This window comes from Dendrobates tinctorius, unplaced genomic scaffold, assembly GCF_039654945.1.
Source record: "Dendrobates tinctorius isolate UK_male_01 unplaced genomic scaffold, ASM3965494v1 ptg000265l, whole genome shotgun sequence".
NCBI lineage: Eukaryota > Metazoa > Chordata > Amphibia > Anura > Dendrobatidae > Dendrobates > Dendrobates tinctorius.
This window is the reverse complement of record NW_027361932.1, coordinates 9,167,597-9,182,604: the sequence shown is the minus strand read 5'-3', so window position 1 is coordinate 9,182,604 and position 15,008 is coordinate 9,167,597. Positions and strand designations below refer to the sequence as shown.

The following is a 15,008-nucleotide window of genomic DNA, read 5'->3' as shown; positions in this document are numbered from 1 at the left end:
GACAGAGGAGCCTCTTAAAAGAAGAAGTTACAGGTCTGTGAGAGCCAGAAATCTTGCATGTTTTTAGGTGACCAAATACTTATTTTCCACCATAATATGCAAAATAAATCTTGCCAAATCAGACAAGGTGATTTTCTGGATTTGTTTTCTCATTTTGACTCTCATAGTTGTAGTCTACCTATGATGTCAATTACAGGCCTCTCTCATTTTTTTTTTTTTAAGTGGGAGAACTTGCACAATTGGCTGATAAAATACTTTTTTCCCCACTCTATATTACAGATACAATTGGGCTTTTATCTGTACTGTCTAAAACTGGTTATTGTGGGCAGCAAAGTCAATCAGAGCTCAGCTGTTTTTTTTACCATTGCTGGTAAAATGACAGTGGCACTGTGATTGGTTGCTATGCAGAACAAAGAGCCGGTAGCGCACACATAGGGGAAATATATGAAGAACACAAAATTCTTCAGATGAGGACTATAAACCTGTGCACAAAGTGGTACTACTGCCCCTTTATTGTGTATCGGTAGCGGTATCACTGATCACACATTGACCTATTATCCTCAGAAGAGAACATGTTAGGATAATGGACTGTCTAGAGAGAAAATGTAATGTGGTTGGCCACGGAGGAATTTTTTCAAATGGATAAAGTACAATTTAAAAACGTCACTAATAACTGAAGTGGTAAAGACATGTCTGAATTGCTTTAGATTGTAGACGACTATCAATCTCATGGTTACATGCAGAACTTGTTGTGTGCTATTATTCAATGCACCTCATTTATGGTACATATACTGTAAATATGTGCAAAATGAAAATAAAAATACATGAAAATCAAGCACTTTAAGGCTGTGTGCCCACGTAGCGATTTTTAAGCGTTTTTGCCGCGATTTTCGGCGCAAAAACGTTTAAAAATCGTGTACAGAATGCCCCCCATGCATTCCTATGGCATTCCGCACATGCTGTGCTAATGCTGCGCTTTTTTCCGCGGCGGAATCGCATCGCGGAAAAAAAATCGCAGCATGCTCATTCTTTTGTGCGGAATCGCAAAGAATTGCCGTGATTCCGCACCCATAGGAATGCATGAGAATCGCTTACTTCCAGCATGTGGCTATGCCCACCATGCGGGAAGTTAAGCGTCTCATGTGCGGTTGGTACCCACGGTGTGGAGGAGAGGAGACTGTCCTCCAGGCCCTGGGTACCATACCCCTGTGAAAAAAAGAATAAAAAATCGGGGTATATTTACCTTCCGATGTCCCGCGCTGCATTCCCGGCCTAGCGTTCCCAGTAATGCCTTGCGGCAACGCCCTGTAATGACGTAGTCTCGCGTGACTATAGCGGTCTTGCGAGATCGCTATAGCAACGCGAGACTACGTCATCACAGGTCTCGCAAGGCATTACTGGGAACGCTGTGGCCCGGGAATGCAGCGCGGGACGCTGGAAGGTAAATATACCCCGATTTTTTTATTTTTTTTTAGCATTTTAACATCCTATCTTTTACTATTGATGCCGCTTAGGCAGCCTCAATAGTAAAAACCTGGTCACACTTGTCAAACACTATGTTTGACGAGTGTGACCAACCTGTCAATCACTTTCCAAGCGATGCTTCAAATCACTTGGAAAGTGCTTGAATATCGCTCGCGAAAATCGCGGCAAAATCGCGATCATAATCGCGGTGAAATCGCGCGGAAAAAACCGCGCGATTTCTGGGAAGGAGTCCGGTTTTTAGTGAGCGTTTTAAAAGGCTACGTGGGCACATAGCCTTAAAGGAATATGTCAGCAGGTTTTTGCCTACATCAGGCTGCTCTCAGATTAGGTAACAAAAAACCTGCTGACAGATTCCCTTTAACTATATAGTAATCAAATCAGAAGCCATTAATTTGGATGATTCATTAGACAATTCACAATTAGAATTCTTTTTATTGCAGTTTTTAGCCATAGCTAGTGGGTCCAAAAGGAATCGCCTGTACTTTAAAATGCAACACAAACTACATTTGTGACGCTGGCCTAAAACACGGGATTAGAGTCTAATAATAATTTTTGAATTTTTTTCCTTTAAAGTTTACCTCATCCGTCCATGTGAATCCACTATTAGCTTTGATGTGGGTAAGAAATCCAAGGTTGTTGGATGAGTGAATGTGTCATCATCACTTAAAGAGGAGCTGTAACCTGTTCAGGAAAATTTAGTTTAATACATTGCAAAATCCATTATCTCCTGTTTCTGCCACGCTTTGCATTGAGTCACTCCTTTGCAGAGATATTCACATTTGCTGCTTTTGAAGCGCAGTATGTGAAATCTATGCTTGTAGACCATCTAGCCAGTCTTCTCTGGGGTCGTGTACTTTCAACCTTCCTTCCCAGATGTTGCCAACTGCTAATCACAGCTTGGCACTGTCTGAGACTAAAGACCAGCAGTCGAGCAGTGATTGGCAGCAACTGGGAGGGAGGTATGACTGACAAGTTGGTCTACTAGCAGAGATTTCACATGGTATATTCCAAAAGGAACAAGCATGAAAATCTCTGCAATGTCGTGATGCAAAGAACAGCTGAAAAGAGAAGCAGAATCAGGAAAGATTAGGGATTTTTGTAAAGTATTAACTCATATTTTGAGCACTTTACGGGTCTTCTTCAAGGCTAAGTGCCCATGATGCAGAAATGCTGTGGAAATGTCTGTAGCATTTCCGCAACTCCCTGCCGCGGGTAAAACGCATGCGGAATTCGCATGCATTTACCCGCAAAACACAAGCGATTTTAGCTTGCAGAATGCTTGCGCTTTTCCAAGCAATGTTTAAAATCACTTGGAAAGTGATTGACAGGTTCGTCACACTTGTCAAGCATAGTGCGACAAGTGTGACCAACTTTTTACTAATTTTGCTGCCTATGCAGCATCAATAGTAAAAGATAGAATGTAAAAAATAATTTAAAAAATACAAAAAAGCGATACTTACACTCCGTTGGCCCCCAGAGTCGTCCCGCCCCTCACTGGCGCTGCCGGCAACTTCCGTTCCCAGGGATACCTTGCGACAATGACCTCTGATGACGTAGCATCATGTGAGACCACTACGTCATCAGAGGTCTTTCGTGCAATGCATCCCCGGGACCGGAAGATGCTGGCAGCGTGGCTGAGAGGCGGGAGGACTCCGGGGGCCTTCAGAGGGTAAGTATATCTGGATTTTTTATTGTAGTTCTATTTTTTACAGGAATAAGGTACCCAGTGCATGGAGGAGAGTCTCCTCCAGACCCTGGGTACCATCCGCACATGAAGCGCTCCCTTCACGCATGGTTGGCATAGCCACATGCGTAAAGTGAGTGTTTCAATGCAATCCTATGGTGGCAGAATCTCCGCGATTCCGCAGAAATAATGGACATGCTGCAGATTTTACCGATATGCGATTCTGCAGCGGTAAAATCCACAGCATGGGCACAGCAACCGCGGAATCCCATAGGATTGCATGGGGGTGCGTTTTATTAGCGTTTTTTAAGCGTTTCCGCTGTGGCAAAAACGCGGCGGAAACACATAAAAAGCCCAACGTGGGCACATAGCTTCAAAAAGTTGTCCGGTCCAAATTGATAAGTCTGCAGTCACTTTGAGACTGCAGACTTATGAATCTCCCCAACGCACACATTGTGCACTGCAAGGATTCGGTTTCTGAGCTGGGACCAGAAGGCATGTATGCGTTACACATACTCCCGTCCAGTGGGTGCAGCCTTGCTCCATTCACTTGTATGGAACGAGGCCGCGCTATCTAGTCAGGCTCTGGACGGGTGTATGTATAACGCATACATTTGAAATACTGTATATTCTCGTGCATAAGCCGAGTTTTTCAGCCCCTTTTATGGGCTGAAAAAGACCCTCTCGGCTTATACACAAGTCATACACCTGAAAGCCGGCGAGGGAGGGGGAGCAGGAGACATGATACTCATCCTCCTGGTGTCTGCATATCCGGCTCTGCTACATCTCTGTCCCAGATGCCTGCATCTCCCTTCCTGTCTTCTTTCCATAGGGGTGGAGCCGCATATTCATGACTTCAATGAGCGGTACCATGTGACCACACAGGAAGAAGACAGGAAGGAAGAAGCAGACAGCCGGGGCCGAGATGTAGCAGAGCCAGATATGCAGACGCCAGGAGGGTGAGTAGGACTGGGGGAGGGTGAGCCAGCCATGCCATATTCACCTCTCAGTCTCCCGAGTCCTCTGGTTGTGACGCTCAGGTCACAGGGCGTGTTGACGTGTTTAGTGTGTGCCCCCTGCCTGAACAGTCACTGCAGAGTCAGCGACGATGAGGAGCAGCAAGCAGTGATAGAGGTGAGTATGTCATTTATTGTTTTTTTTAAATCGCAGCAGCAGCATTATATGGGACACATATTAATATGGAGTATGTTATGGGCCACCATTAACCTTTGTGGAGCTTTATATGGGGCACATATTAATATGGAGCATGTCATGGGTCACCATTATCCTTTGTGCAGCATTATATGGGGCATATATTAATATGGTGCATGTTAGAGGCCACCATTAACCTTTGTGCAGCATTATATGGGGCAAATATTTATGGAGCATCTTATGTGGTCACCAGTTTACTTTTATTAGTATCTATTTTTATTTTTGAAATTTACCAGTAGTTGCTGCATTTCCCACCCTCGGCTTATACTCGAGTCAATAAGTTTACCCAGTTTTTTGTGACAAAATTAGGGGGGGTCGGCTTATACACTAGTATATACGGTATTTGACACTTTTGAATGGTCTAAAATTAGTCTTAAAGGGGTATTCCCATCTCCAAGATCCTATGCCAATATGTAGTAAGTGCAATAATAATAATAATAATAATAATAATAATAATAAAAACAATATTAGCAAATATTTCCAATTGGAAATGCAGTATTGATCTCCTGATAAGGTATGTCTTTTACTCCATATGTAGGTCATTGCAGTAGCTTAGGTATCCATGTTATGACCATTAGCAACTAGCTAACTTTCACTATATGAACAGTCATAACCATGGATGCCTGAGCTACTGCAATGCCCTGCACATGGGGTAAATGACACAGCGAATCAGAAAAACAATACATAGCTAATTGGAGGTGTTTGCTACTATTATTATTACACCTACAACATATTGAAAAAAATCTATAGGTCCAATTGTACCTATGTATACTTCCAATATCATACATATAGCTGTATATTAATCTATTAACTGGGGGAAGCCATGTCCAGCCAGACATTCTCTAATGAAGGAGAAAAGTAGTACATCATCAATGTAGGATGATACAAGGATGATCTGACTTGACAACAAAGCATTTATAGGGTGACTATCTGTTCTGATTATAGAGGGGAGTGCTGAGCAGAGGACCCTTTTTATGATGTTCATATGCTCTTATCTAATATTGGCAATAAAGCTTCATTACAGAAATACTTATTTTTTTATGAAGTGTTGAAAGGGCTAAATAGTTTAAAATACTATTATAATAATTTTACTGCAAATATACTTACTCAACTCTTTTTCTAAATTAAAGAAATGTGCTTTCATGCACAACCTAGATTCTTTACACATCAAATTACAGGGGATCTGCTCTATGTGCTCAATCAGCAAATATCTTGTCTCCGCCAATGGAGGCAGTACCAATAGACGTTACCCAACGAAAAGGTAAGTGTCTCATGATAGGTCAACAATTGTTTATTGGGGGTAAATTTAAAAATAAATTACAATTTTAAAATTAAGCATAAGGCTAGCAGTACTCATGAGAAATGAGTCAGATGACCTTACGCTATGATTCCAAATTTGAAGGTCATTCTGTGGCCAGTGGCAGGTCACTTATACTTTGTAATTTTATACGTAAATGTAGGCATCCTAGTAGGCAGACGTGTCAGAATAAAGAACAATCTATATATTGCATATCTACAGCACAGCTACATTGTCTTGTGAGGACAACCACAGAATATTAATACAAGACAGTAAATTAGACTGGCTGGGAACTACTAATTGTTGTGTCGGCAAACATATCGTACTTTAGTATAACCATTATTTGGATGGCAGAGCTAACGATATACAGTATATGCACAATAATAATAATATATGGCCAATGAGTCTGACCTCACTAACTATCTAAATGTTTTTTTTTCTACTTGTCCATTAAGTGGCACAACTGCGGGCAGGAAATCCTATGACTGCTATCGCTTGCAAGGTTTTATCAGAGACACCTGGTTTGGGTGTGCTCAAGTGGAGCGAAAAAAACACAAAGAATCATAATCAATACTACATCAATTCATCAGAAGTAACATTATGCTAATCTTAAAAGGATCGAGTTTAGATTAAAACACATAGGAAGTAAATATACAAGTTGTCTTTGTTCCTAGGTTTTAGCTGCCTGGATACAAAGAAACAAACATGAGAGACTATGTAGCATAGCACATATCTATTTTCAAACATACTTCGTATGCACAAAACTTTCTTCCGTTCCTACAAGTAACCCTAACTTTATGTCTGTAATATGATTAGTACAAGCAGCTACTATACAGGCAAGACCATTGGGATAGATTAATAAAGAAAAAAAGACTAAGCAAAATAAGGCTGCAATCACTTTCAGATGTGCAAGAGCCGGACTGACATTTGCAAGTGTCCTCAAAGAAGCAGTGATATGTTATCTGTTAGGCGTCGGGTTCCTGTTGCAGCACAGCGGGAATCCCGAGCCTTGCTTCCAGCGGTCTCCCATTCCTCTCCAGCCGCAGAGGAGGTTGCTCAGCAAACTCATCGGTCCCGGCGCTCTGCCCAGACCAGCTCCGTGGGTTTGCTTGCTGCTGCCACCTCTGGCACAGCTATGGCAATACATGCTGCTCAGCAGTGAGATCCTCCAGGGACTAAGACCCCATGTCGGGCCACTGAGCATGCCCGTGGAGTGATCTCCCATTGGAGATCGAAGGTCACGTGCTCAGGTCCTGCTCCTGTCCGAATTGGCCCATCTGAGAAGCCAGGAAGGTCCTGGACGCTCGCGGCTATAAAAGGTTCACATGGCCGCTCGGCCATGCGCTAGGATAGACTGTATTTACAGACTATGTGGAGTGAGTGATGCATGCACGTATGAATGTCTCTGGTGAATGACTCATTAAGAAACCCCTACCCATGGTATGCATGTGTTGTGCAGCCTAGCCTGCTAGCGCCCAGGCTTAGGTGTAGGTAGGACAGAGGTTGAGTCAGGCATCAGTCCTCACCAGGGACTCGGCACGCTCACTTCATAGCCAGCGTCTATAGCGGCGCTCGCGGCAGCGATGCCACGCGCTCAGTGGGCCTAGAAGGACTCTAACCCCGTGTCCTTGGGGTAGAGGTCTGTGGCCGTACACTGTGCGCTCTTTTGGCCGGGCTCTGTGAGCTAAACAGGCTTCGGCATCTACGTTCAGCGGTTGTGCGACTCTGTGCATTAACAGAGTTCGCACCTGTTCACATTGGGTGACGTAACCCACGTGTGACTGTTTTTACGCCGCTCTATTCTTCCGCCATTACTTAGCAGCAGTGTACCACCTCTGCACGGTGGACCCCGGGCTGCGAACGCACCTACTATTTTATAATTTGGTGCGTTCCGCCAGCCCTAAACATTCCTCAGCTTCCCTGGTAGCTGGGATTACAGGCGCACGCCACGGCACCCGGCCCACTCGAGCCCCTGTGATCTGTCATGGTTGCCGGCAGTCCGGTCACTTTGCCAACCAGTACCCACAGCGGCTGGGAAGACGCTCGCCCCTAGTGGCCGTAGGAGGCGGCTCACTAGAATCCGCGGCGTTTTCCTCCAAGTTGTCCTTTAAGGGGACACTTGGGTTTGGTTCTTCCACTCTGGCGGTGGAGGTTTGCGTGGATTCCAGAGCGGAGGGCAATTTTATGTCATCTGCCTTCGCTCAATGGCACGTGATACCACTGCTTATGATGTCCCAGCCAGTCACCGTCAGAGTAGTGAATGGCGCGACTCAGCCCTCACAGATTACCCACCAAACCGCTTCACTGATACTCTCGGTGTCTCCATCTCATCAGCAGACGATATCCCTCCTTGTCATGCCTGAGGGTATCGACCAGGTCCTTCTAGGGGTCCCCTGGTTGCGGTATCACTCTCCCCATATAGAGTGGTCCTCGGGGATAATTCTTGGTTGGAGTAAGTCATGTGAGGGTAGATGTCTGAGGGAATGCGTCCAGGTTGCCTCCACCGAGGTCCCCGCAGATCTTTACTCGCTTCCCAAACACTATCGACAGTATGCTCACGTGTTCTCCAAAAAGGCGGCGGAGACACTTCCACCGCATCGCCCCTATGTCTGTCCTATTGACCTCTTGCCTGGTGCTGAGCCTCCCCGGGGTCGAGTCCATCCCCTTTCTCTCCCGGAGACAGAGGCCATGTCTCAATACATCAGGGAGAATCTGGCAAGAGGATTCATTAGGAAGTCATTTGTCACCAGCGGGGGCGGGATACTTCTTCGTGCAGAAGAAGAGTGGGGAACTACGTCCTTGCATCGATTACAGGGGTCTTAACGCCATCACCGTTAAGAATAAGTATCTTCTACCCCTGATATTGGAGCGGTTTGATAGGCTACAGGGAGCGAGAGTGTTTACCAAACTTGATCTGCGGGGGGCTTACAACCTGATTCGCATCCGTGATGGGGACGAATGGAAGACGGCATTTAACACCAGAGACGGGCACTATGAATATCTGGTGATGCCCTTCAGGCTCTGTAATGCCCCAGCCGTCTTCCAAGACTTTGTGAACGATATCTTCCGGGATATACTTACCACCTCGGTAGTAGTCTATCTGGATGAGATTCTCATCTACTCTCCGGATATTGACTCCCACCGGAGATGTTTGCAAAGTTTTCGACCACCTGCGGGCAAACTTCCTCTATGCCAAGTTGGAGAAGTTTGTGTTTGAGCAGGAGTCCTTGCCTTTCTTGGGCTATATCATCTCAGCCCAGGGTTTGGCCATGGATCCTGCCAAGCTACAGGCGGTGATGGTTTGGCAGGAACCCCATTCTCTCAAAGCGGTGCAGCGCTTTATGGGGTTCATAAATTACTATCGCCAATTCATTCCCCACTTCTCGACTTTGGTAGCACCCTTGGCAGCCCTCACCAAGAAGGGTGCAAACCCCAAGTTGTGGTCAGAACCTGTCTCCAAGGCTTTCGCCGCTATTAAATCCCACTTCGCTAGCGCTCCCATTCTACATCGCCCCGATGTAGATAAGTCCTTCATTCTGGAAGTGGATGCCTCTTCCGTTGGTGCTGGAGTAGTCCTGTTCCAGAAGGACTCGCAAGGTCGGAAGCACCCATGCTTCTTCTCTAAGACCTTCACACCGGCGGAGAGGAATTATTCCATCGAGGAGAGGGAGTTGCTAGCAATGAAGCTGGCCTTCTCAGAATGGAGACACCTCCTGGAGGGGGCTCGCCATCCTTTCCAGGTGTTCACCGACCACAAAAATTTGGTCTATCTACAGACTGCCCAGCGGCTGAATTCTCGCCAGGCCAGATGGTCCTTGTTCTTCTCCCGATTCCATTTCACCCTGCATTTTCTCTCCGGGGAGAAGATGGTCCGGGCCGACGCTCTTTCTCGCTCCCCTGGCATCAGAGGAGGAGGAGCCTCGGCTGATAGTTCCATCGGAGAGTCTGAGGACCGTGGCTCCGGTTGCTCTCGAGTCGGTACCTCCGGGCAAGACTTTTGTCCCTACCCATCTGCGACCGGAGGTCCTCTCTTCGGCTCATTCGTCCAGGGTGGGGGGACATTTTGGGACCAAACGAACCTCTGATCTCCTGGCGAGGACGTACTGGTGGCCGCATATGGCTCGTGACGTCAGGGACTATATTCAGGCGTGCGTCTCTTGCGCCCAGAATCGGTCCTCTCGGCAGCGGCCCGCTGGGTTACTCTATCCCCTGACGGTAGTGGACAGGCCCTGGGAGATGGTCGGTATGGACTTTGTGGTGGGTCTGCCCAAGTCCAGTGGCAGCACCGTCATTTGGGTGGTCACCGATCATTTCTCCAAGATGGTGCATCTGGTACCACTCTCGCGACTACCTTCTGCACTGGGCCTGGCAGCGTTGTTTATTAAACATGTTTTCCACCTGCACGGCATGCCGGATAAGATTGTCAGCGATTGGGGCCCTCAGTTTGCGTCTCGGTTTTGGAGAGAGCTCTGTTCTCTGCTCAGCATTGAGCTAAATCTCTCCTCGGCCTATCATCCCAAGCCGAACGGGTTGGTTGAGAGAGCCAGCCAGACCCTGGTGACATATCTGCGACATTTTGTCTCGGCCAGGGAGGATGATTGGGCATCCTTGCTGCCGTGGGCGGAGTTTGCTTTGAATAACGCTGTGGCCGATTTCACCGGTCAGACCCCATTCCTCTTAAATTACGGCCAGCATCCGCGCGTCCCCGTGTCGTCCACGGACTCTAGGGTGGCAGACAGGGTGGTGGAGGCACGTGACATTTGGGATCGCAAGCAGGATGCTATCCGGGCCTCCAAGGAGAGAATGAGGGTCACCACTGAAGCACACAGTCGTCCTGCTCTGACCTTCGCCCCTGGCGACTTAGTGTGGCTTTCTGCCCGAAACATGAGGCTGCGAGTTGAATCCGCTAAGTTCGCACCATGCTATATTGGCCCTTTCAAGGTCCTCCAGCAGATCAACCCTGTGGTTTACCGCCTGGCCCTTCCACCACACTTGGCTATCTCGGACACGTTTCATGTGTCTCTCCTTAAGCCGGTTCACATGTCCCGGTTTTCTGAGCCATCTGCCGGGACATCGGACCTGTCAGACGAGTTTGAGGTCAATGCCATTGTGTGATGCAAGGTGATGCGGGGCAAAAAGTTTTACTTGGTGGATTGGAAGGGTCATGGTCATGGTCCTGAGGCTCGGACCTGGGAGCCGGTGGAGAACATCCACGCTCCTCTTCTCATTGCGGAATTTGAGCGCAGTGAGGCTCAGAGAGGGGGGGCCCTAGGAGGGGGGGGTAATGTTAGGCGTCGGGTTCCTGTCGCTGCACAGCGGGAATCCCGAGCCTTGCTTCCAGCGGTCTCCCATTCCTCTCCAACGGCAGAGGAGGTTGCTCAGCAAACTCATCGGTCCAGGCACTCTGCCCAGACCAGCTCCGTGGGCATGCTTGCTGCTGCCACCTCTGGCACAGCTATGGCAATACATGCTGCTCTGCAGCGAAATCCTCCAGGGACTAAGTCCCCATGTCGGGCCACTGAGCATGCCCGTGGAGTGATCTCCCATTGGAGATTGAAGGTCATGTGCTCAGGTCCTGCTCCTGTTCGGATTGGCCCATCCGAGAAGCCAGAAAGGTCCCGGACGCTCACGGCTATAAAAGGTTTGCATGGCCGCTCGGCCATGCGCTAGGATAGACTGTATTTACAGACTATGTGGAGTGAGTGATGTATGCACGTATGAATGTCTCTGGTGAATGACTCATTAATAAACCCCTACCCTTGGTATGCATGTGTTGTGCAGCCTAGCCTGCTAGCGCCCAGGCTTAGGTGTAGGTAGGACAGAGGTTGAGTCAGGCATCAGTCATCACCAGGGACTCGGCACGCCTCAGTGCACGTGCTCCACTTCATAGCCAGCCTCTATAGCGGCGCTCGCGGCAGCGACGCCGCGCGCTCAGTGGGCCTAGAAGGACTCTAACCCCGTGTCCTTGGGGTAGAGTTCTGTGGCCGTACACTGTGCGCTCTTTTGGCCGGGCTCTGTGAGCTAAACAGGCTTCGGCATCTACGTTCAGCGGTTGTGCGACTCTGTGCATTAACAGAGTTCGCACCTGTTCACATTGGGTGACGTAACCCACGTGTGACTGTTTTTACGCCGCTCTATTCTTCCGCCATTACCTAGCAGCAGTGTACCACCTCTGCACGGTGGACCCCGGGCTGCGAACGCACCTACTATTATTTTATAATTTGGTGCGTTCCGCCAGCCCTAAACATTCCTCAGCTACCCTGGTTGCTGGGGATTACAGGCGCACGCCACGGCACCCGGCCCGCTCGAGCCCCTGTGATCTGTCATGGTTGCCGGCAGTCCGGTCACTTTGCCAACCAGTACCCACAGCGGCTGGAAAGACGCTCGCCCCTAGTGGCCGTAGGAGGCGGCTCACTAGAATCCGCTGCGTTTTCCTCCAAGTTGTCCTTTTGGCCTGATAACATGTACAGAAGTTGACACAAATGGGTTTGACTGGCTACTAAAGGTAACATCCTCACCTGTGACCTGTTTGCTGAGTTTCTGGGTTCCAGACAGACTCTTGCATCTTTCATCCAGCCCCTGACGTTTCTGGATTGTGAGTCATGGGGAAAGCAAAAGAATTGTCAACTGATCTATGGGAAAAGGTAGTTGGAGCTGAATAAAACAGGAAAGGGATACAAAAAGATATCCAAGGAATTGATAATGCCAGTCTGCAGCGTTCAAACTGTGATTAACAAATGGAAAATCAGAGGTTCTGTAAAAACAAAACCACGGTCAGGTAGACCAACAAAAGTTTAGTCTACATCTACCAGGAAAATTGTTCGGGATTCAAAGAAAAGCCCATCAGAAAAAACATCAGATGAAATTCTGGACTCTCTGAAAACTAGCGGTGTGGCTGTTTCAAGATGTACAATAAGGAGTCACTTGAAGAAAAATGGGCTGCATGGTTGAGTCGCCAGAAGAAAGCCACTACTGTGCAGATGCCACAAAATATCTCACCTACAATACATAAAACAGCACAGAAACAAGCCTCAAAACTTCTGGAACAAGGTAATTTGGAGTGATGAGACTAAAATTGAACTTTTTGGCCACAACCATAAACGTTACATTTGGAGAGATGTCAACAAGGCCTATGATGAAAGGACTACCATTCCTACTGTCAAGCATGGAGGTCGATGATAGCAGGAATGGTGTTTTGGGGATGTGAGAGCTACAATTGCACAGTTGAAGGAAAGATGAATGCAGCACGTTATCAGCAAATACTGGAGGCAAATTTGCAATCATCAGCACGGAAGCTGTGCATGGGACGTGCTTGGATGTTCCAACATGACAAAGATCCAAAACACAAGGCCAAGTTGAACTGGCATTGACTACAGCAGGACAAAGTGAAGGTTTTGGAGTGGCCATCTCAGTCTCCTGACCTCAATATCATTGAGCCACTCTGGGGAGATCTCAAGCACGCAGTTCATGCTAGACAGCCCAGGAATTTACAGGAACTTGAGGCTTTTTGCCAAGAGTGGCCAACTTTACCATCTGAGAAAATAAAGAACCTCATCCACAACTACCACAAAAGATATCAAGATGTCATTGATGTTAGAGATGGTGTAAAGAGAAGACCCGGACCAGGCCTACCTACCCCGTGACGGATCCGCAACTGTCGGGGCTGTCACCCTGGTTTCACGGGGGAAAGCTTAAAGCTCCGGAGCAACCTCTGCACCTAAGAGTAGGAGGCATGGCTAAGATAAAAGGGCCACAGCGCACGGCAAATCAGTTAGTTGCCGTGGGAACGTGCATCGCACAGGAGGGCAGTGTCAGGGCTTCTGCGGGGGGCCAACTGCCAGAGGGGGCAAAAACCAGCAGGAGCTAAAAGCTGTTAACAGAGACTGCCGACATTGATGTACCTGGTCCCCGCTGACATCGCTGACCATGATTGACAGGACGCCCAGTCAGGACATAAGCCTGCGCACGCACTGACGGGAGAATTGAGACACCTGCTGTGAGGGGTTTCCCTTTGTACCTGAATCGAGTTGCTCATTGTCCCTGTACGCTGACAGGGGCAAAGACTGTGCTCTGTCCAGCTCATCGTTTCCTGACACACCGATCGGACCACAAGGAATCACCGTCGCCGCCAGGAGACAAGACGTCATCTTTTCCAGGACTACACTGGACGAGGAATCACCGCCGCCGCCAGGATCCAGGACGCCATCTTTTCCAGGACCATACCAGACCCCTTATGCGCAACTGCTTTGTTGCCAACATCCACATCCTGAACTAACCGCATTCTGAAGTCGTCAGACTGATAAGTTTACTATCCTTGAACTTCCTACCCTATGCTTCACACCCGCTTCCCCTGAGATACGCCCCCTGTGTTCCTTTATACTGTTTTAACTGTTTTCTCCATGCGAGGAGTATACCTGTTAATTTAGACGCCACATTAACGCTTGCTCTGCCTCCGACCCGTTACTGCATCTTCCTACCTGCTCACAGGGGCAATTAAGAAATGGGGTATGTGAACTATTGATCAGGGTCATTTGGATGTTTTGGGTTGTCATTATGATTTGAAAAGCAAAAACACAGTAGTTTACAATAAATGGCTTCACCCAACCACTGACCATGAGTGGAGAAAAAGTTTTGGTGTTATCATTCATATTCTCTGAAAAAAGGCCAAGTAAGCAAGAATTCTGTGGGGTATGTAAACTTTTGAGCACAACTGTATCTGCACAGAAAAATGGTGAACCACATTGTCAGATACAAGAGAATAATAATAAAAGTAAAAAAGAAGGTTTTCATAGTTTGTATTAGCTTCTATAGGTTGATGTTTTGGTTTAGATGCCATATCTGCCTTGCTGTTATCACCAATTTTTCCTTATTGACTTTACTGAGGTTTTCTGGTACAACGGTATTTTACAATGAACATATTTACAAAAAAGGAAAGAGCCCCTGTAATTTGCTACATTATAAGGGCATACAAAATGGTGGTCATTACAAGGGTGTTTGCTTGCCATAACGCTTCATCTACCCCAGTGGAGAGGGACACCTGCTGTAGTTTGAGGTCTACTCCTGTATATGATAACTTACCTACAGCCCACATAATAGTGTCAAACGTGTCCAATTCTTCTTGACCGGAATTTGTATTCTTCCAGGTCACTTGAAGCTTCCCATTCTCCAGCTTCGTAACTCTAGATGGAACACAATTCCTCAAGAATCTTGTCCCATATGACTCCATGTAATCTGTCACTAGACTAGCCATTTGCTGTAAAACATCAAATAAATACAGGTTTGATGTAGATTATATCTAGATATTTTGGATTTCACATTAAGAATACCGAG

The 15,008-nt window shown here is 47.3% G+C and overlaps 1 protein-coding gene across 2 annotated transcripts in view; it reads right to left on the bottom strand.

Annotated features, from left to right (window-relative positions):
• The window catches only part of TXNRD2 (thioredoxin reductase 2), a 177,407-nt gene that overhangs the window by 70,050 nt on the left and 92,349 nt on the right, over window positions 1-15,008 (bottom strand). For both annotated transcript variants that reach the window (XM_073559079.1, XM_073559078.1), the window contains exon 11: window positions 14,757-14,931. In XM_073559079.1, the coding sequence (XP_073415180.1) occupies window positions 14,757-14,931 (175 nt within the window). The remainder of the gene's footprint in view (window positions 1-14,756; window positions 14,932-15,008) is intronic.